The 23,244-nt window shown below is 42.7% G+C and overlaps 1 protein-coding gene across 1 annotated transcript in view; it reads left to right on the top strand.

Moving 5' to 3' along the window:
• The first annotated feature begins 845 nt into the window (after positions 1-845).
• The window catches only part of UGCG (UDP-glucose ceramide glucosyltransferase), a 40,195-nt gene continuing 17,796 nt past the window's right edge, over positions 846-23,244 (top strand). Inside the window, exons 1-2 of the mRNA XM_012461827.3 lie at positions 846-1,367; positions 21,458-21,599. Of these exons, the coding sequence (XP_012317250.1) occupies positions 1,270-1,367; positions 21,458-21,599 (240 nt within the window). The 5' untranslated portion in view covers positions 846-1,269. The remainder of the gene's footprint in view (positions 1,368-21,457; positions 21,600-23,244) is intronic.

Here is a 23,244-nt window from a genome sequence, read left to right as displayed (position 1 = left end):
AGTGATTTATCTAATTTAATGTAGTATGTCCAAAATATTATCTATTCAACATGCAATCAATATAAAATTTGCTAAGGAGATAGTCTTCCACATCTGGTGTACTGTTTACACTCAACTCCAAAGAGGGGCCAGCTGCCTTTCCAACCCTCACTTAGACACACGTGGCTACCGTATTAGACAGCAGTCTTAGGGGATTTCAATATCAACGGATTCTTTAATTCTGAGTTTGAGAATTTCTTTTTATAATACACACGGTTGCTAAGGCGCTCAGAGATCTGTGAGGCGCATGGAGATTATTTTACTCTCGGGTCCGTTTTGATCCAAGATACCACTGCATTAAAAGCAGTTAAGAGGGAAGGCAATGGGCAACCCTCGCGCCCAGGAACGTGGCCTGGAGGAGGGCCTGGCTGCTCCGATCAGTGCCCGGCGGGGAAGCTGCAGATACGGCGTTGGAAGTTGGATTTCGAGACGAGCTCCGGCAGTTGCCCGGAACCCGTGTCTTTTTCTGGGGTACTCGGGAGCAGCAGGGCCAGAGGCAGGGAGAGCAGCCTCCCGGCCAGACACGGGGTCCCGAGCCGCCACTGCCGCCGAGGCAGCTGGGCCCGGGCTGCAGCGCTTCCCGCCTAGGTGGGCAGCAGCGGGAGGCGAGAGCAGGGGGAAGCTGGGCCAGCAGGACACACTCTCCCCGGCGCGCTCGCGCTCGCGCTCGCGCCGGCGCCGCAGCGGGCGCGCGGGCGGCGGGGTGGGCGTGGAGCGGTGGGGGCACCGCCCCTGGGAGAGGCGGGCGCCGCGGTTCTGGGGGCGGGGCGCGCCGGGGAGTGGGGCGTGAGCCGCCGGTTTTGATTAGTGCGCGGAGCTGCGGCGGCGGAGACAGGCGGCGGAGCTGCTCTGCCGGGATCCCGGCGGCGAGACGGGGAGGCGGCGGAGGTGCGGGCGCGCAGGTTCCGGCCGGCGGCCGCCAGAGTCGAGGGAGGCGAGCCGGAGCGCGAGACCGCGGTCGCCCGGACCGGAGCCGGGAAACCGCAGCGCCCGCAACCGCCCGCGAGCGCGCCGAGGACAGCGCGCGGGCGAGAGCGCGCGGGCGGGGGCGCGCAGGCCCTGCCCGCCCCTTCCGTGCCCGCCCCTTCCCATCCCCCTCCGCCCCTTCCTCTCCCACCTTCCTCTCGCCTCCCGCGCCCCCGCACCGGGAGCCCACCGTGTCCTCCTCCTGCGGAAGCGCTGTCTGTGTTGGCGGCCGGAGCGGGCCGGGCCGGGCCGGCGGGCCGGGGGATGGCGCTGCTGGACCTGGCCCTGGAGGGAATGGCCGTCTTCGGGTTCGTCCTCTTCTTGGTGCTGTGGCTGATGCATTTCATGGCCATCATCTACACGTGAGTGAGGGACAGCAAGAGGGGCGCGGGGCAGGGGTCTGGACCTCGGGGACAGGCGAGAATGGGAAACGTTTGCGCTTTGGAGGGGACCGAGCTCGGGTGGGGGTGGAGAAAGCTGATCCTCAGGCTGTTGTCCCCGTTCCTTCACCCCTTGGACCGGCCGTAGCGGTGGGCTTCGCGAGGGAAAAGTGTCGGGTGAGGGAAGGGTTTGCTGGGTTGCAGGCGACTGCACAGCCCGGCGAAAGGAGACTGCTCTTACGTGTCAGGCGGAAGGTGGTGGCTCGGTTTGATTGTGCTGGGGATTCGTGTGATTTTCATCTGGGCCGAGATGTATGGTGTATTGTTTTTTCTCCCGACCTGGGCCACGTTTCTGTTAGGGTGTTGATTGTGTCCACACTTCTGGGAGCTGCTCACAGCTATCTGGACACCTCCCTGTGGATTTTCTTCTTCCTGGAAAGGCTCTAAACGCTTAGGTAGGTGTGAAGCACCTGTCCACCCTGAAAAATGTCCACAAAACCTCCGAGCTGGCATAATAGCTTTGAGTCCTGTCAGTTCGGACATCTCAGCGTGGTTTTCTTTCCTTTTTCCAATTCCTCGTTTTATTGTTTTATGTGGATTTGTGCTCTCCTCTCCGCCAGCCACATCTTTTCATTTTTGGTTAACAAATACTTCTGGAGGCCTACGAGATAATTCACTGTTCTTGGGCGGGGGACACGGTGGTGAGCAGGACAGAATTCCTGTCCTCATGGAGCTTACATTCTAGAATGGAGAAGCCAATAAAATCCAAATAAGATTATGAGATTTTGATGACACGTGTAAGTAAAATAGAACTGGGTGATGGGATGGATGGAGACATGGGGTATGTGGCTAGTTTGGTATATCCACTGTTGAAGGTGATATCTGCCTATGTAAGGAAATGAAAGAATTATATAGAGCACATTGCTGATGTCTATTCACTTGGATTTTTAGTCTGAAAAAAAGGAACAATTGTATATAGTAATCGTTACTGTGAACTAGAATAGAATATATGTTAGTGGAAGAGACTTAAAGAAATTAGTTACTTTTAGGGTTTTTTTTTTTCTCTTTATTTTTTAATTTTGTTTCTTTCTCATCTGGTAGACAAAGTTTTTTTTTTTCCTTTTTACTGTGGTAAATGTGTGCCTTTTCTTTTGGAAACACTGTATTTTATTAGTCTAGTGTGGCATTTCCTGGTACTGAGAAAGATGCTGCTACATACAAGATACACTGATATTTCTTTGAAAGTGAAAGAAAACGTGCCACTTGGATATTGTTGACTTTAGTTTTTGGAGTTTGTGACCTTAGTCACTGAGCACATTCCAGAGTTCATTTAAAATATATGAGTTCTTGAAAAAATTGTTAGTTTTTACAGTCATGAATTCCTACTATGTAACGAAATTATGCAATAGAGAGGGATAAAGAAGAAAATTAAAACGTACACACCAATACTACATTACCATGTTAACCTTTTGTGACTATCTTTCCAATTATATTTCTTTGTGTGTGTGTGTGAGAGAGAGACAGAAAGAGAAGGAGAAGAGGGGAGGGGGAAGAGAGAAAAGGACTATATTATGATTATCGTTCTGTAACCTGCTTTAAAGTTCATCTATTTAATAAATGTTTCTAGAGAAGCTGTTTTGTGCAAGGCACTGTTGTAGTTGCTGTAAGTAAGAGTGAAGAACAAACATCCAAAGCTCCTATTCACATGGAACTGTCCCGTAAAATGTCATGATCATTTTTTCATGTCAATAACTGTATGATCTCTGTATCATTTGTAATAGATGCATGATATTTTACTTTACCGGGTACTAAGATTTCCTTATTATTAATGATGGATGTTTAGGTTGTTCCCAATTTATCTAGATTGCAAACAACACTGTGATGACTTTATATGCATACATCTTTGAGAAATGATCTCTTTAATTTAATTTCCGAAAAGGGAATTATTGGGCCAGAAGTGGTGCACATTTTAAACTTTGATATATATTGGCCTGGTAGAAATATTATGTATATTCACAGTCCTGGTGACATTGTATGATGGCCCCATTTTGCCTTACAAACACTAAGTAGTAGGCATTTCACTGTTTTTTGTTTTCTATTCCTTTAATTACTAGTTACATTGAGCACTTTTAAAATATGTTTATATGCTAGTTACATTTAGATGTAAATTACATACTCATAAGCCTTTGCCTGTGCTGTAGTCTGTTGCTAAATTCATCTTTGTGATATAAAGGTTGTTTTTCTGTTATCTGTCACATACAGCATTCTTTTCCCCAGTCTGTTTTTTGTCTTTCAACTTTGTACATATATTTGACATGGAGAAAAGTGTGTGTGCATGTGTATTTTAGATAGACAGGTCTTTCTGTTTCTTTTACATTTTCTAACTCTGTTATAATTTTTGTATATTCTTTATTCCTCCAAATTATTATGTATGTTAGTCTGTTTCCTCTTAGTATTTTTATTTTTTTCTTAATTTTTTCATGTATTACTCTTTTTTTTGTTTTTTCTTACACGTATTACTCTTAATTCACCCAGTATTTTACTTTGTTATATGAGAGCCAGAGCCCTAATTATAGTTTCGTCTAAATATTTAGGTACTTGTCGAGAATTACTTATCAAAGGATTATTTGATTATTCCACTATTTTGAAATCTTTTTATTACAGACTAAATTTTTCTTTATACTTGGCTATGTTTCAAAGCTTCCATTGCCATTTCATAGATGTACTAGTTTTTGTTTTTTTTTTATTTTTTTGAGACAAGGTCTCACTCTCTCACCCAGGCTGGAGTGCAGTAGCACAATTTTGTTTTCCCAGGCTCAAGCCATCCTCCTACCTCAGCCTCCCAAGTAACTGGGACTGCCACCACACCCAGCTCATTTTTGTTTTTTTTTTTTTTTTTTTTTTTTGATTCTGAGTCTCGCTCTGTCGCCCAGGCTGGTGTGACCGTGTGCGGTGGTGAGTGCAGTGGTGCGATATCAGCTCACTGCAACCTCCGCCTCCCGAGTTTAAGCAATTCTGCCTCAGCCTCTTGAATAGCTGGGATTACAGGTGAATGCAACCACACCCGGCTAATTTTTGTATTTTTAGTAGAGACAGGGTTTCACTGTGTTGACTAGGCTGATCTCAAACTCCTGACCTCAAGTGATCCACCTGCCTTGGCCTCCCAAAGTGCTGGGATGACAGGCGTGAGCCACCGTACCTGGCCCATTTTTATGTTTTTTTTTGTAGAGATGGGGTTTTGCTATGTTGCCCAGGCTGGTCTCCAACTCCTGAGCTCAAGTGATCCACCCACCTCGACCTCCTAAAGTGCTGGGGTTACAGGCATGAGCCACTGTGCCTGGATTTGATATCTTTCTTATTGAAGTAAAAATAATTCACAGTTTAATAGTGTGTTGTTTTCAAGCAGGGACAAAGCATTTTTCCCTCTTCCTCTCTCTACCATACTTGATAAAATTGCAAAATTGACATTTAAGCATTTTGAAAAGGAAGGTTAAAGAACTTTGGTAATAATATTTTGGTTAAAGAGTATTTTATTAAAGAATATATTTTCTGAATACATGTCCTGTGTCTTGTCACATCTTTTCTTGAAATTAGGTGAAGTATAAATATATTAAAATTAGCTGATATTAATACTCTCCTAAAAACTTATGCTGGCAATTAGTGGAAATGGAGCCTATTTTCAAAAATTTATATAGCTCTATATCTGGTTGTCAGAGTACTGGCCAGGCACAGTGGTTCACACCTATAATGCCAGTGCTTTGGGATGCTGGGGTGGGTGGATCACCTGAGGTCAGGAGTTCTAGACTAGGCCGGCCAACGTAGTGAAACCCTGACCCTACTATTAACACAAAAAAATTAGCTGCGCGTGGTTGCACATGCCTGTAATCTCAGCTACTCGGGAGGCTAAAGCAGGAGAATCACTTGAACCTGGGAGGCAAAGGTAGCAGTGAACTGAGATCACGCCATCAAACTCCAGGCTGGGCAACAAGAGCGAAACTCCTTCTCAAAAAAAAAAAAGAAAAGGAAAAAGAGTGTAATCTGTGGGCTCCTAGTTTTTAAATATGTCTGTATAAATACTGTAATACAATTGCTAAGAAAGGGTATAGAATATTTTAAAAACCAATTTGCTATTAAAAAAATTAAATACAGCGTCTAATGGTATCTCGTTGATTCAGTTTTTTTAATTGTATCTTCTTAAAATGAGATAAAGAGGTAAGTGTTGACTAGTGTTTTTAAATGGAACTGAATTTTATTAATACAGTGAACAACTCTTGTTCAGTGAGATTATTTGTTCTGATTTCACAAATGTCTTACAATTCCTGTAAGCCTACAATTTAAAGTTTTGTGACAACTTACAAACTAGAAAACCATTATTTCCAGGGTTTTGAAACCATCTCTGCTCACTGGTGTCTCTACCTATAGCTTTGCTCCTTTCCAGTTTTAGTACTGAACCAATCCTTAGTCATTTCTTAACGTTTTTGAGATGGCAGATGTTTGTAGGATTTTTGCCTACAATGTTAAAGGTAACGTTCAGATTAGAATCATTCCAAATACAAGAGTCTTATTCTTGAGATTGAAAATTTCCTAAAAATAACTAAAGATTATAGCCTTGGAAAGTTAAATAGTCTTTATGGGCTAAATTTGTGTGTGTGTAAGCCCTAGTGTGGTTTGATAGCTTGGGGCCCGAGGTGAAATTGTATAAAGTCTAGAACTGGCGGTAGTCTTTCCCTTTTAGCCCCTGGGAGCCATGTAGCTGCGTGATGGATAAGTGATCTAAGCGGAAACCTTGCCTCATGCTCTCTCCCCATCCCACCCACCTCGGATCATTATTATTTCCCTGTGTACATAAGGTCTTAATGTTTAGCCCCAGGCTTTATCTTTTGACTGGAGGTGCCAGGCTAGTGTGGAAATAATTTGTGTGTCCTTAAATATTATTTACCCTCAAGTAAAAGAGAGGTCCTTTTACCTGGAGGGGTGTGTGTGTGTGTGTGTGTGTGTGTGCGTGCGCGTGCATTTTTTTCTTCTTTGAGACAGGCTATCACTCTGTTGCCCAGGTTGGAGTGCAATGCCATGATCTCAGCTCATTGCAACCACCCCATCCCAGGCTCAAGTGATTCTCCTGCCTCAGTCTCCTAAGCAGCTTCCAAGTAGCTAGGACTACAGGCATGCGTGGCTAATTTTTGTGCTTTTTGTAGAGATGGGGTTCCACCATGTTGCCCAAGCTGGTCTTGAACTCCTGGACTTAGGCAATCCACCTGTCTCAGCTCCCAAAGTGCTGGGATTACAGGCGTGAGCCATCGTACCTGGCCCCCTGGAGACTTTTGAAGACTTTTAAAAGTTTTTTAAAAAGATTTTTAAAGTTAATTCTGCTTTCTACAAACATATTTCCTTTATTTATTATTATTTTTTGAGACAGAGTCTTCTCTGTTGCCCAGGCTGGAGTGCAGTGACTCACTCATGGATCACTGCAGCTTCCACATCCCAGGCTCAAGCAGTCCTCCCACCTCAGCCTCCCAGGTAGCTGGGACTACAGGTGCATGCCATCATGTCCAGCTAATTTTTGTTACCCAGACTGGTCTCAAACTCTGGGCTCAAGTGATCCCCCCAACCTCGGCCTCCTGAAGTTCTGGGATTAGAGGTGTGAGCCACTGCTCCCACCTCAAATACGCTCTTTCTAATGTATAGCAACTTCAATACCTGATACATAGTTTTTGAGTGGAATTTGCATCCTCATTGTATCAGGATAACTGCGATAAACTACCTCTCAAAAACTGATTGTGTTTTTAATGTAAGTTTTAGCATTTGGAATATTATTTTTAGTTAGTATGATCTTTGCCTTAAATTCATGAATGCATTGGTGTTCTGAGCCTTAGTGGGATGTAAATGGAGAATGTCTTTTCTGGGTTTAGTCCTGAGGATGCCCTTGGATTGTGGACAAACGTTGATCAGTCAGGATCATTGCTGCAGGGCTACTCTTGGGAAAATGAAAGGCAATTCAGCAATTAAGCCCCTTTAACCTGAGCCTGGGAAGATACAGAATTAGACTATAGTGTGGTAGCTTTAAAGAGCAAAGTGAGGGGCAATGTGGGGGAGGGAGAGCATCAGGAAGAATAGCTGATAGATGCTGGGCTTAATACCTAGGTAATGGGATGATCTGGGCAGCAAACCACCATGGTACATGTTTGCCTGTGTAACAAACCCACACATCCTGCACATGTACCCCTGAACTTAAAAGTTGAAGAAAAGGAAAAGAGCAAAGTGGAAATTGCAAGATTTTAATATTCAGTGATGGTTCTATTGATTCATTATCCTCCCCTTTCTCTCTGACATCAGTGCAGTACACCTTCATATCTACCCTAGATATTGAAATTATGTCTACTCGTTGGTATCTCTAGCTGCAGCCTTGCACCCCTTCAATTTTATATTTCTTATTGTAGCCTTTATGCTTCTGGGTTACTAATCTTGGATCACAGTAGCTTAAAATCTTACCATGAGAGACACGCACAGCTCTGTAGGAGTTGGGCCATCCCTGTGTTCCTGTTTCTTCAGCAATGTTGTATTCCTGGCATTTCCCTGAATGTGCAGCATGCTTTCTCTGGAATTGTCTTTCCTTCCTTTTTTCTTGTTTAACTCCTACTCATTCAAGTCATTTTAGACTTTAGTTCCTTATTGGGTTAGGTGGCCCTTCTTATGTCTCTCCGTGGTGCCTTAGACTTGCCATCTAAATTGCAAATCTGTGTTCAGTTGTCTTTTTTCCCAGTTAGATTGTAAGCTTTTGTGGGTGAGGGTTAATGTCTTCTTTACTACTGTATGTCGGGTGTCTACTGGGCATTCAGTTATTACTTGTTGGAATGATCTTTGAGTTTCTTCGGTAGTACTAGTAGATTTTTGCTCATTCATTAATTCAGTCTCAGTTTGAGGCCATTGTGATTTGAGGCAGATGATCAGAATTTGATTTTCAGTAGCCATAGACATTAATGAAATTAATTGGACCAAATGGACTCTTTATCTCACTATGCCTAAACAATTAAAGCAGAAACAGACCTATATCCATAACTGAAGGTTATCCATAGATTTGTTGTTACATCTGACCCCCTCCTTCCCTTCTCCAAGATTTCTGAAGGCCTGCCTTGCCATATGTACCTTTACATTTAGATCTGTCTGTTTGGAAAATGCAGAGCCCACGGCTGTCCTGACTGGGTTGACAAAGACAAATCAGGAGTATCCCCTACTTTTCCTCCCTCCACAGAGTTTTTTTTTTTTTTTTTGGATGTAGTTTTGCTCTTGTTTCCCAGGCCAGAGTGCAGTGGTGCAATCTCGGCCCACTGCAACTTCCACCTCCCAGGTTCAAGCAATTCTCCTGCCTCAGCCTCCCAAGTAGCTGGGACTACAGGCGTCCACCACCACTCCTGGCTAATTTTTTGTATTTATTGTAGAGACAGAATTTCACCATGTTGGCCAGACTGGTCTTAAGCTCCTGACCTTATGTAATCTACCCGCCTGGGCCTCCCAAAGTGCTGGGATTACAGATGTGAGCCACTGCACCCCTGCCAGAATTTTCTTTTATACACAAAATAGTTTAAGCATTGAGTTCAGATTGAAAAGGGTAGCTTTAGGGAATTATGTAGAAGAGGATAGAGACGGTCTCATTAGTTTCCCTTTGGTGGGAAAAGAGTGGACTTTGAGTTGATGGTATGTTTGAGGATGTTCTATATTTTTGAGCACTTTCTGGTAGGTTCATATCTTCTGCTTGGTGCCTTTCTTAGTTGTTAGCAGCAAAATATCATGCTCTACCCATTTCCTGTACACTAGAACTAACCCTGTCATCACCAAAGGGTTAATGAGTTGGGTTTTTGTTGTTGTTTGGTTTAGGAAATTAATAAAGATCTCCTATTTGTCTTTTTTTTTTTGAGACAGAGTCTCACTTGTCCAGGCTTGAGTTCAGTGGCTGTCTGCAATCTTCACTTCCTGGGTTCAAGCGATTCTCCTGCCTCAGCCTCCCAAAGTGCTAGGATTACAGGCATGAGCCACTGCACCTGGCCATCTTTTGTTTTCTATGGTGGTGACATCTTTTATATTCTATAGTGTGTAAGTCCATTGTCTAGTGGGCAGAGTTTGTGTTTTCCTATAGAGCTAACTCACTATTGGTTATTTTGCCTTCTGTAGGAGATTTTATGTTAGCACAGTTAAGCTTGCACCAGAAGATGTGCTTTGCATAGCTGATGAAGCCCATTTTGAAGCAATATTTTTTTGAAATGAGAAGTTCTATATGTAGTAAATTGGTCATGACACATACTGATGATAAACTAAACAGTAATACAAAGGTCATTAGTCACTAGAAGTTGCTGGCATGGACTATGTGAAGTAAGGGACCTGCTGATATAGCAATCAACCTAATTTTACATAAAATATTAACAAGCTTTGTGACGTGGAGCAGGGAAGGTGAATTCCTAGAGTCAGATAAATTGGTTTAGCAGAACCACACAGCAGAATTATAAAAACAACACATTCTATGGCTTAAACAAGGTGAACTTTGCCCTTGTGGAATTCATATTCTTCCTTAGAAACGAGTGAAATTCTCTTTTTTGTTTTTTGAGACAGAATCTCACTTTGTCACCCAAGCTGGAGTGCAGTGGTGCGATCTCGGCTCATTGCAACCTCTGCCTCCTGGATTTGAGCAATTCTCATGCCTCAGCCTCCCAGGCAGCTGGGACTACAAGCACACACCATCATGCCCTGCTAATTTTTTGTATTTTCAGTAGAGGTGGGGTTTCATCATGTTGGCGAGTCTGGTCTTGAACTCCTGGCCTCAAGTGATCTGTCTGTCTTAGCCCCGCAAAGTGCTGTGATTACAGATGTGAGCCACTGTACCCAGCTGAGTGAAATTCTTATGTTTTTTATTTTTATTTTCTTTTATGGTAGCTGGTATGTAGCTACCGAGTGAAATTCCTGTGCCTCACTTGTGAAGAGCTGTATTAAGGTTGCTGCAGAGGCTGCTTCTTGCCGTCTGAAGGGGAAGGAGCCCACCCTCCTTGCTAAAGCCAAATTTGAACACAAAACTGTAAAAGAAGTTATTTAAAAATCACACACACCATTAAACCAAAAATTGTTGAGCGAGAAGGAGTAGGGGTTGAGACTAAAAGATAGGAAGGATAAAACAAACGAGCCAAAATGATGAAAAAGACAGTAACAATTGTAGACACTAGGATGTTCGGAAACCAAAATCAGCTAAGCTCAAATAAGTCTATCCCATCAGTTCAGAGCTTGAAAACCCTTGTGCAGGGAGGCAATTAAGATTCATCAGGCTGCTGGGTGCGGTGGCTTATGCCTGTAATCCCAGCACTTTGGGAGGCCAAGGCAAAAGGGTCACCTGAGGTGAGGAGTTTGAGACCAGCCTGGCCAACATGGTGAAACCCTATCTTTACTAAAAATATCAAAAATTAGCCAGGCATGGTGGCATGTGCCTGTAATCCCAGCACTTTGGGAGGCCAAGGCGGGAAGATCGCCTGAAGTCAGGAGTTTGAGACCAACCTGGCAAACATGGCGAAATCCCATCTATACAAAAAATGTCAAAAATTAGCCAGGTGTGGTGGCGCGTGCCTGTAATCCCAGCTACTCTGGAGACCTACTCATGAGAATCACTTGAACCCTGGAGGCAGAGACTGTAGTGAGGCAAGATTGCGCCACTGCACTCCAGCCTGGGCAACAGAGCAAGACTGTCTCCAAAAAAAACAAAAAAAAGATTCGTAAGGCTAAAGCAGCTGTAAAGGCCAGCAGAACCCCTAAATATTTCTTCCTGTCACTTGGAGTTCTTTGAAGTGTTCCCCAAATAGATGTCCTTCTAACTCACAGTGGAAAGCAGGACCCTGAAGGCCTCTCTTTTGCCCATGATTCATCTCTCAACAACCTTTTGGACTTTAGGCAGGTCTAAGTTACTCTGAGAAAACACCCCAGATAGTACCTGTGTTCTTTGTCCCAGCTGCTAGCACATATGGCTCTGCAGCAACCTGCTTTGACCACCTCCGCTCCCTGGCCTTGATGGTGGTGCTGCCTTAATTACATTAATTTTTTTTTTTTAAGTATATAGAGTGATTCTATCTCTTGATTTTAAATTGACTTTAGAAATAATTCCTCAGGAAAGTGATGCATATATTGAAAAATTATGGCTGGGTGCAGTGGCTCATGCCTGTAATCCCAGCGCTTTGGGAGGCCAAGGCGGGCAGGTCACTTGAGGTCAGGAGTTTGATACCAGTCTGGCCAACATGGTGAAACCCTGTCTCTATTGAAAATACAAAAATTAGTTGGGCATGGTGGCACACACCTGTAACCCCAGCTACTTGGGAGGCTGAGGCACGAGAATCACTTGAACCTGGGAGACAGAGGTTGCAGTAAGCTGAGATCGCACCACTGCAGACTCCATCTCCAAAAACAAGAGAAGCCAGGACTATGCAGCATCTTTGCCCAACCGAGAACTCAGCTAATAGTTTAAAAGGAGAACTCAGCTAAAAAAACAAAACAAAACAAAAGGCCAAACAAACAGTAATAGCCATTTTTGATGGGTAATAATTAATGATATTTAATGTTCCTTACAGTCATACTTAACATTGCTTTACACTTTTGGATGATGTCTATAGAACATTAAATTTGTTCTTAAATATATGTAATTTTCAATATACTGTTAACCTAAATATTGGACATAATTTAAACTGTGCATTATCTCTAAATCTCTTATCAGAATTATGGTAATTCAGAGAAGTTCCATTTGATGGAAATTATCCTTGAAATTAGCAGGGTTTTTTTCTTTTAACTGGATAATAATAGCTATCATTGCACGTTTACCTTGTGGCTTGATATCATATATTCCTCACAACTACCAATGAGATAGGTACTATTATCCACACTTAAAAGTTACGGTAAAGAAGTAACTTGTCCACCGACACACAGCCAGCAAGCTGGAATAGAAACCCAGGCAATCTGCCTGCAGCCCAGGTTCTATATATTATATACTGCCAGAGGTAACCTAAAATGACCCTGGAAGTAATCCATAGGGATAGGTTATCTGTACAGGAATTTCTCCAGTTGCTATGAATCTTAGTTTCTGATAATTGGCAACATTTAGGTCACTGTGGAGAGAGCGCCTATCCATTCTCGTCTACTCTTTCACATTCTTACACCACTTGTTCTGCTCCTTCACAGGCCCCACACTTTGAGTCATCTCTCATAACAGCTGATCTTTCTCAGAGTTCCCACCTTGGCTTTTTTTCTTTTTTCTTTTTTTGAGATAGGGTCTCGCTCTGTCACCCAGGCTGGAGTGCATTAGTGCCGTCATGGCTCACTACAGCCTTAACCTCCCAGGCTCAAGCAGTCCTCCTACCTCAGCCTCCTGGGTAGCTGGCCTACAGGCATGGACCATCACACCTGGCTAATTATTGTATTTTTTGAAGAGATGGGGTTTCGCCCTGTTGGCCAGGTTGGTTTCGAACTCCTGAGCTCAAGCAATCCGCCTGCCTTGGCCTTCACAAGTGCTGGGATTCTAGGCTTTTTCCATTCTTCAGTCATCTAGTCTTTCTAGACCTGTGGTTGTCAACTTTGCACTATGTAGTCACATCAAGGGCTTAAAAAAAAAAAACAACTGCTGCCTGGATCTCACCCCTATAGACACGGTTAAATGAGTTCAGGCATCAGTATTTTTAAAACTCCCCAGGTGACACGGATGTGCAGCCTAGGCTGAGAACGACTGCCCCAGGCCGTCTGTCCACAGTTGTGTCCAGCACCTGCCACCTCTTGGCTTCATTTACTTCTCCACATAGCCCAGAGCCCACAGTTCATCACTTCGTTATCTTGCCTCTTGCCTCACCTCATATCTGTCTGCCCTGTTGTCCTGAATCCATCCAATAATTATAGCTGCTCAACTTTGAAAATCCTGCAGAGGGTGATCACACAGCCATGTGGACTAATACTACTTACTACACATTGGGAGTCTCAGGGCTTAGCTAAGCCTGCCTGTGGTGCTGCCTGGCAGTGCTTTTTTTTTTTTCTGTATTGAGCTCTGGCACCCATCACTTACAAAACCTCTCTAAATCTTCTCCATTCTACCACATTCTTGGTAGATGACTTTAGTTCCTTGTTTTTGTTTTTTTGAGCCAGAGTCTCGCTCTGTAGCCGAGGCTGGAGTGCAGTGGCAGGATCTTGGCTCACTGCAACCTCTGCCTCCCAGGTTCAAGTGATTCTCCTGCCTCAACCAGCTGAGTAGCTGGGATTACAGGTGCACACCACCTCACCTGGCTAATTTTTGTATTTTTAGTAGAGACGGGGTTTCACCATGTTGGCCAGGCTTGTCTTGAACTCCCGACCTCAGATGATCCACCCACCTCGGCCTCCCAAAGTGGCTGGGAGCCACCACGTCTGGCCTTTCACTTGTTTCTGATGCCTTTCTGGTTTGTGTGCCTCTCTTTCTTTTGGACCTTTATAATACTTTTCCCTGGCCTTCCATATCCCCTGCCTGTACTTTATTCTCTTAACTTCTATAAATACGAAAATGATCCTGGTTGCTTCCTTTTAGCCTTTCATGGTTATTTCTTGTCTAAGGAATGAGCTCCAGGCCTTTTCAGCCTTGTCTGTGAAGTCACGAAGAATTTATAGCAGAGATGAGTCTTAAAGCAGTGCTGCTCAAACTTGAGTGTGCCCGTGAATCACCTAAAGATCTTGTTAAACTAAAGATTCAGTTTCAGTACTTCTAGGGGACGAGGCCTGAAATTCTGAAGTTCTGAAAAGCTCCCAGGTGATGCCAGTGCTGCTGGTCCATGGACTACACTTGGAGTATGAAAGTCTAGAAAGACTGCCTCCTAGTAATAGTTAAATGCTTCCATCTGTCTTCTCCCAAAGTGTTCTAAACATACTTGGTTGATAGTCTGTATCACACTGCATTTGCAGAGTCTTGTACAGACTTTACTTCTGAATGAGAGGTGGCCTGTGCACGTGAGAACTACCTCTCCTATTAACACATGGAAATGCTGTCAGGATTAGACACTTATACACCCAGAGCCTGAAAATATGAAAGGGAAATCTCCACATTCCAGAAAACCAAGAGGGGAATGTAAAGCAGTGGGATGGTCTTGTCTGCCAATTTGAATCCCAGTGGGGATTTTATTTATTGATATTTCTTCTCATTATTGGCCATATTTTCCTGATTCTTTACATGCCTGGCAATTTTTTAATAGATACCAGACATTTTGAATTTCACTGTGTTGGGTGCTGGATTTTTTTGTTTTTCTGGACTCTTGACTCCAGCTCTTCAATTCATTTTCTCTCCCTTCTTCCCTCCCTCCCTCCCTTTCCTTCCTCCCCTCCCTCCCTCCCTCCCTCCCCTCCCTCCCTCCCCCTCTCTCCCTCCCCTCCCTCTCTTCCTCCCTCTCCCCTCTCTTCCTCCCTCCCTCCCTTCTTTTCTGTCTCTCTCTATTGCCCAGGCTGGAGTGTAGTGGCACAGTCTCAGCTCACTGCTGCCTCCGCCTCCAGGGTTCAAGTGATTCTCCTGCCTCAGCCTCCCAAGTAGCTGGTGGTGGGAAGAGTAGGGTTTTTAGTACTAGTGTGAGGACAGAGACAGTGCGGCACACTAATTGCAATAATCCCAAACTGTAAGCAACCGAAACAGCCATCAACAGAAAGTAAAGTGTGGTATATTAGCAAAAGGAATACTATCCTGTAATGAGAGTGAATAAATGATAACTAAATGTAACAGCATGGATGAATCTCACAAACATAATGCAACCCAAAGAGGTCAGACATGAAAGATACATCCTATGGGATTCCGTTTATATAAAAATTTAAAGCCAGCAAAACTGATCTTAATTGTTAGAAGTCAGGATGGTGAGTACCCTTGAGAGGAGGGCAGTACGTGGAAGGAGACACGAGGGGACCTCTGAGGTTCCACTAATACTGTTTTTTGATCTGGGTACTGGTTACATGAGAGTTTCACTTTGAGAAAATTCTTTAAGCTGTATGCGTGATTTTATAATATGTACATTATGCATCAATAAAAAGTACCTCCCCACCACCACTTCTCCAACAAACAGGTCAAGGCTGCAAGCCAAATGCATTATAGAAAGGTAAGAACTGGATTCCCAGTATAGAACCTGGAAAGCAAGTCATCTGCCCTAGGCTGAGGGTGGAAATGGACACCCATGAGAAAGCCTGTGCAACGTGTAGGAATCATAGGCTGAAGTTCATATTGTCTAGGAAATGCAGAAGCCCTGATCTGAGACACTAAAAGTAAAACTGGTTGGAAACCAGTAAAACCTGTAAGACTCTGTCCGAGCCACTTATAATACTGGCCCACTTTAAGGACTCCACTGTTGAGGCCACTTTTGAGACATTAGGTAATTGATCACAATGCCTGTTCATCTATCCTTCCTGCCTTCCTGCCTTCCTGCCTTCCTGCCTTCCTGCCTTCCTGCCTTCCTGCCTTCCTGCCTTCCCGCCTTCCCTCCCCTTCCTTCCCTTCCCTTTTTCCCTTCCTCTTCCTTCCCCTCCCTTCCTCCCTTCCTCTTCCTTCCTCTTCCTTCCCCTCCCTTCCCCTCCCTTCCTCTCCCTTCCTCTCCCTTCCTCCCTTCCTCCCTCCCTCCGTCCCTCTCTCCCTCCCTCCTTCCCCCCTTCTCTACCACCCAGACTGAAGTACAGTGGTGTCATCTTGGCTCACTGCAACCTCCCACCTCCTGAGTTCAAGTCATTCTCATGCCTCAGCCTCTGGAGTAGCTGGAATTACAGGTGTGTGCCATCACACCCAGCTGATTTTTCTATTTTTATTAGAGATGAGGTTTTGCCATGTTGGCCACGCTGGTCTTCAACTCCTGACCTCAAGTGATCGCCTGCCTCATCTTCCTAAAGTGCTGGGATTACAGGCATGAGCCACTGCACTGGCCCAGAAGGCTACTTCTGACCTTGGAAACTTTCCTCTATTTTGAAAAAAAATCACTGGGATTTAAAAAATTTTGAAAAAAATTACTGATATTAAAAAATTTTTTTTGAAAAAAATCACTGGGATTTTTAAAAATTTTTTGAGAAAAATCGCTGGGATTTTAGAGCTTTTTATTCTGTCATCCACATCTCAAACTCTTTCATGATTTCTGTGTAGAAATCTGTAGATTGGTTTCCAACACAATGGTCGTGGCCAAAGGCGTTGTTTCTGTCTGTGGAATGATGCTCCAGAGCAAAGCTTTGTTGACATCTGTAAGAGTTTTGTAAGGAGAAGAGCTTCTGGGCATGTGCAGCCGAACTTCCCCATTAAGCCACAGCTCCTTGACAGTAGGGAATTCACCTGCTGCTTGTTGCTTCTCCAGCGCATATGATAATGACTAGTGTACATTTGGGGCTCTAAATATGTTGTTCAGTAAGTGACTGCAAAGTAGTCATGGCGTACCACTGTGTGCTGAGCCAAGTGCTAGAGGTGTTCTATTTGGTGACCTAATGGATATTCTTTCATTGTTTTGGCAAACATTTCAAGTAATTTGTACCAAGTGGCTTTGCTGGTTGCATTACGTAAGTCAAAACGGTATTCTGCAAGGTAGGATCTTGATTCCTGGGGGTATACTACACGCTGCCTGTTGGGTTTTGAAAACAAAATCTTAGAGAGAGACAAGGATGGTGGGGGGCACAATTTTTTTTTTAAAGGTCCTGTGATATAGTCTGGCTTATTTTGAGTAGAAATTTCAGATACAGTACTTGACAGTTCTCTTCATCCATAAGCCTAGAGAGGGCTTTGTGGCTGTTGGGAGAGTCAGAATGAGTCTATGATAAAATACCCCATTCTCAATACAAAAAGTTCTTCAAAGGAAAAGAGGTGTATCTAAGAGTATTCAAAGTAAAATATCCTGGGAGAAGGGAAAAATAGGATCTACTCTAAACTTTACCCAGGTATAATCGCCTCTAGACTGTTCAGTACTTTAGATGATCTTTGTTGCTGCTGTGTTTAATCTAAAGCCTTGCCACAGGCACTGAGATTATTAGTGGGCCACATTTCTCTGTTATTTGGTCAGCATTTCACCTGCATGTTTTGTTACAGTTTAATGGCACTTATAAGATCACACGGGGACCAACACATAAAAATCACTGGCATTTTAGAGCTTCTTATTCTGTCATCCACGGCTCAAACGTTTTCGTGATTTCTGTGTCTTTGCCTGTCCCTCTCTCTCGGCTGCATTCTGGGTAGTTTCTTCTAATCTAGAGTCCAATTCTTTCATAAACTGTGAGTATGCAAGATTCTGTGTTACTTATCTTTTGAGTTTCTGATGTCAGTGATCATAACTGTCATTTCTAGAACTTGTGTGTTTCTTTTCATATTATTTGTGGTCAAATATGATGATTCTCCTCATATTCTTCTCTTCTCTTGGGTTTTGTTCAGGTACACAGGGAGGTCGCATTCTCGGCCCAAACCCATATGGTGAGGTATTCTCCAAGAAGACTTTTTTCTTTTTTTGTTTTTGTTTTCGTTTGAGACGGAGTCTCGCTCTGTCGCCCATACTGAAGTGCGGTGACGCGATCTCAACTCACTGCAGACTCTGCCTCCCAGGTTCAAGCGATTCTCGGGCCTCAGCCTCCCGAATATCTGGGACCGCAGGTGCATACCACCGTGCCTGCTCACATTTTGTAATTTTTAGTAGAGACAGAGTTTCACCACGTTGACCAGGCTGATCTCAAACTCCTGACCTCAAGTGATCCGCCTTTGAAAGCGCTGGGATTGCAGGCATGAGCCACTGTACCCAGCCTGACTTTTTTCTTTTATTCTGTTTCACTGAGGATTGAATCCAACATTAAATAGCATCCGCATCTTCCCTCTGTGGACCAGGATTTTTCTGCTTGCCTTTTGGGAGTCGAGATTTATACAAAGCTCAGAACAGTTGTCCTGTTGTTCTTATCTCAGGCTTCTCTCCATCTCCAGGTCACCAGGGACCAATAGATGGTCAGGAGGCAAGCATGGACTCCAGCACTCACTGAGAGATTTTTTTCTCATTTCTGACCTTAGAGACTCTTCTTTATTTTCCTCATGATTAAATTATATATTTAAAAACATGCTTTTACTACATTTGTATTAAAAAGGAAGAGAGAAAAGTATCTATTAATATGTACATATATAATACGATAAATATGTGTATATATATTTTGACTTGTACATGCATTTTTAAAACCTCTGGAAGGACAATAAACTAGTAATGCTGGGGACGCAGTAATGGAAACAGAAGATGTGGGGGCAGTGGTGACAGATTTCTTTTATGAGACCCTCTTAATTAGTGATTTGAACAATGTGAATATATTACCGGTTCAGGGGCTGGACCTGGTGGCTCATGCCTGTAATCCCAGCACTTTGGGAAGCCAAGGCAGGAGGATTCCTTGAGCCCAGGAGTTCAAGACCAGCCTGGGCAATATAGTGAAACACCATCTCCATAACAAAATAAAAAATTAGCCTTGTGTGGTGGCGTGTACCTGTCGTCCCAGCTACTGGGGAGACTGAGGTGGCAGGATTGCTTGAGCTCGGGAGATGCAGATAATCATGCCACTGCACTCCAGCCTAAGCAACAGAGCAAGACCCTGTCTCATATATATATATATATCTGGTTCAGTCAACTGATGATGTAATATAAACTTTTTTCCCCAACAGTCTAGATGTTCTTTACTGGGTGGGTTTCAGGCATCTAGTCTGGTATTTTGTTGGAAATAGAATAGTGATTACTTCCGTGGTTTATATGCATTTTAGATCATGGTTTTGCCTGTGTCTAGTCCTCTAGATGAACTCTGTAGATCAACATTTTCCAAACTGTCTGTGGCAAAGCAGTTGTTCTTTAAAATTTTCCAATCTGGCCAGGTGCATTGGCTCATGCCTGTAATCCTAGCACTTTGGGAGGACAAGGTGGGGCCGATCACTTAAGATCAGGAGTTTGAGACCAGCCTGGCCAACATGGTGAAACCCTGTCTCTACTAAAAATACAAAAAGTTAGCTGGGCATGGTGGTGCACGCCTGTAATCCCAGCTACTCGGGAGGCTGAGGCAGGAGAATCACTTGAACCTGGGAGACAAAGGTTGCAGTGGCTGAGATCAACTGGACTCCAGCTTGAGTGGCGGAGCAAAACTCTGTCTTAAAAAGAAAACATCCAATCTGCCATGAGCTGATATTTTGGTAAACTATGCTAAAAATAAATTGCCAATTACATGCTGATGTCATGGCAATGTTAAATTGCTATACAAGTTTCTAAAAGGTTTCACTTAATTGTTTCTCATTTGCAAACCAGTAAAAAGCAACTGCTGGACCAGACCTCACTTTAAGTAACGCTGCAATAGTGCTCCATTTTCTGGTACTTGGTGTATCAGAAGTTGATGTCACCCTGTTCTTTAAATTTCTTGTTGATTTTAAAGTTTTTCCATTGTAAACCTGGTGTGTATGTGTGTGTGTGTGTTGCTTGTATGTGTGTAAAACTGTTTGTATAGCTTTATCTAAAACATTAGATGTTTGCTGCAGCACACACCCGCCTTAGTTAGAAACCAAGCCTGTGGCTAACTGATCTGTGTTGTGGCACTGGTGTCCCTCCAAGAGTCATTCCTAGTTTAATAGTGGATTTTATGAAATCAAGATGCACTGATGCAAGTATTTTTTGATCATCTGAAAGTTCTCATTAGTTGATTTTCACAGTAAGTCAGAGCTGCCATCTGGCTGGCAGCAATTGTAAGGTACCGTTGATGTCAGAGATGTTAAAATGTGGAAGAACATGTGTCTTAGAATATCTTGCAGATGGACCCATGATCGTTCTAGTGTCTAATTACTGTAAAAATGCTTGGAGACTTGCTTATGAGAAGTACTTGCCATGTACTTACAAGAAGTAGGAGGAAGCCTTCAGTGGCTTCCTTTAGAAATTTCACCACTGTTGCCCAGGTTCTCACTCTGTTGCCCAGGTTCGAGTGCAGCAGCACAATCTTGGCTCACTGCAACTTCCACTGTCTGGGTTCAAGTGGTTCTTCTGCCTCAGGGTCCCGAGTAGCTGGAATTACAGGCACCTGCCACCACGCCTGGCTAATTTTTTTTTGGTAGAGACAGGGTTTCATCATGTTGACCAGGCTGATCTCGAACTCCTGACCTCAAGTGATCTACCTGCCTTGGCCCCCCAGAGTGCTGGTATTACAGGTGTGAGCCACCGTGCCTGGCTGGCATTGCTTCTTTCATTAGGAGCTCTGCTGTGCTACAGCATCCTTGCAATGGACCAGCAGTGAGAACGTTGGCCATTTGGCCACTTATCTGTTAACTGGTGGCACTGATATATCTTCCGGTGTCGTTAATAGACATTTTTCTCATCATTGAGTTTTTTCCTTACTTTCAGCTTCCTTCTGTTCTACCCCTGCCATTCTGACCTTCTTAATATTGGGAGTTCCAGTTATCACATTACTTGCTTGCCATGCAGTCTGCTTGACACTTTTTTGCATTGTGTATTATCTCACTGCAAAGAAATTTCTCAGAAAGTTCTGGTTATTTTTCCATAATTTTCTGCTACAGACGGGGTTATAGTTCACCTGCTTTTGTAGTTCTGTGGCCACTTCAGTGGCAATTTAAGATGAAGAGCAATTAATCTTCGGGCTAACACTGCCATTCATTTCTTCACCATGTGTTTTATTGAATGCCTGCACTACGCCTGGCTGGCATAGTTCTGTGAACACAGCAATAGTCAGAGAGTAAGTACATCAGGGATATTCAATCTTTTGGCTTCCCTGGGCCACATTGGAAAAAGAATAATTGTCTTGGGTCACACAAAATACACTGACACTAACAATATTTGATGAGCTAAAACAAAAAAAATTGCAAAAACATCTCATAATGTTTTAAGAAAGTTTACAAATTTGTGTTGGCCCGCATTCAAAGCCATGCTTACCTGGTTCTACTTCCCTTAATGTTCAGATCTTCTTGTAGAAAGATGTTAACTTTCAAAAATCTTAACTTAGAATTTAGTGATTTATTGATAGCTTATAAGTGCTTTGATTGGATATATTTGATACTAACGTATTCTATAGAAATAATTTATTTATCATTTGCCTTTTAGCCGATTACACCTCAACAAGAAGGCAGCTGACAAACAGCCTTATAGCAAGCTCCCAGGCGTCTCTCTTCTGAAACCACTGAAAGGCGTGGATCCTAACTTAATCAACAACCTGGAAACGTTCTTTGAATTGGATTATCCCAAAGTAAGTACAGTGTTGAATTCATTAGGAATGGGCTAGACCGTGGTTTTTTGTTTTCTTTTGTTCCCTTCATGATAAACATTTAGGGATTTCAACACTATGTAAGGTGAAGGTACTAAAAATTCATGATGATGTTGGCCTCATCAAATATAAGCTTTAGTGTAGTAGTCATCACAGAACAGAAATTGGGTTGAGGAAGGGGTCTAATCACCTATATGTCCATGTGAAGTAGAGATCCCTGAGTATACCTTCTGAAACTCAGACATTGTCAACTGCCTGGTAGTCTGAAAATAAAAATGTTCTTCCATAAGAGTTGGACGTGAGCAATAGGAAGAGGAGACAAGGAGACAAGGAGAGGGAGAAGGCAGTGTTAGTGGTCTGAATGGATTGCAGAACAGCTAGAACCGAACATGACTTCCCCGGAGACATTGGCTTTGAGCCCAAAATAGATTACAGTTAGTGGTAAGGTAGGGTTTCATCTTACCTCATTTTTAATTTCCTTACTGTTCTGATTTTAATAGCTAATTGTATTGCTTATACCATTTACCTATGTAATCTGTATATCTATAAACTCAGTATACTCCCTTAATTAGGGAACTTCCAGTTTTCTTGAGATGAAAGTATTCTTTTTATCACTTTCCTTTAGTCCACCTGTAGTTTCTTCAGAGAACTTAATATTCTTTGATTTTGCACTTAGCTTTACAGCAGTTTTTTATTAAATTGCATATTTGAGACACTGCCTTTGAAAGGGCATTTTGGTGGTAACAGATCACTTGCGAGACGAACGTGTCTTTAAGCTTCTACTCACTTGACTTTCAGTACAGTTTAATTTCCCTATGCGATCTCTGTTCACTTGCCTCAGTTTTTACCCTATTGCCTCAGTTTTTCCGTAGCTATTTTTGCTACTGGGAGAGTCAGCCCTCTTAATTTTTTTAGACAGGGTAGCTCAAACAGAAGGAAGATGATATGCACACTGTACTTCTCATGGTGACTGGTTTTCTTGTTCTTATTTCTTTTCTTTTAGCCTTTATTTTTCTCGGTAGCACCAATGAAAAGAATAGAGAAGACACAGATGTGATAGCCTTAATGCAGCCCTTATTAAGTAGGTAGACATGAGTATCATTCAGTTATTTTTTTTTAGTGTTTTTATATTATTGCTTTGGAGTTTTGAAGTTTAGAAGCCAATTTTGGAATGTCAGAAGCTATTTTGAAGCAAAAAATTATATATTCTAGTTCGTGTGTGTTTATATGTTTAATAATTTTAGAGATTTGAATTAAATACATGTGTTAACCATTCAATCAAATATGTAATTTAAAAAAAATATAAAAAAAGAAGTTAAAAAAACAAAAAATAAGCTATAATTGTATATACTTGTCTTTTCAAACTAAAAAATGTAAAAACATGGTTTTTTGTAATTCAGAAAGAATGATATAAATAAAATTAATTGTAAAATAAGCTTTGCAGTAAGAAAAATGGAAGATTTTCAAGCTCCATAAAAGTAAATGCAAAGAAGAATTAATGTTTATGAATGAAAGAAGTTTTTCATTGATTATAAATAAATGTTAGAGCATAGCTTAGAATCATATGCATTATCATTGTGAAACTGAATCTCACATTTCAGTTTTTTAACCATCATCTTTCTTTTTC

This window comes from Aotus nancymaae, unplaced genomic scaffold (genome assembly GCF_030222135.1).
Source record: "Aotus nancymaae isolate 86718 unplaced genomic scaffold, 86718_ANA_hifiasm-v0.15.2.pri h1tg000003l, whole genome shotgun sequence".
Classification (NCBI taxonomy): Eukaryota; Metazoa; Chordata; class Mammalia; order Primates; family Aotidae; genus Aotus; species Aotus nancymaae.
Note: the sequence above shows the minus strand (reverse complement) of the source record. Positions and strands in the feature narration are given on the sequence as shown.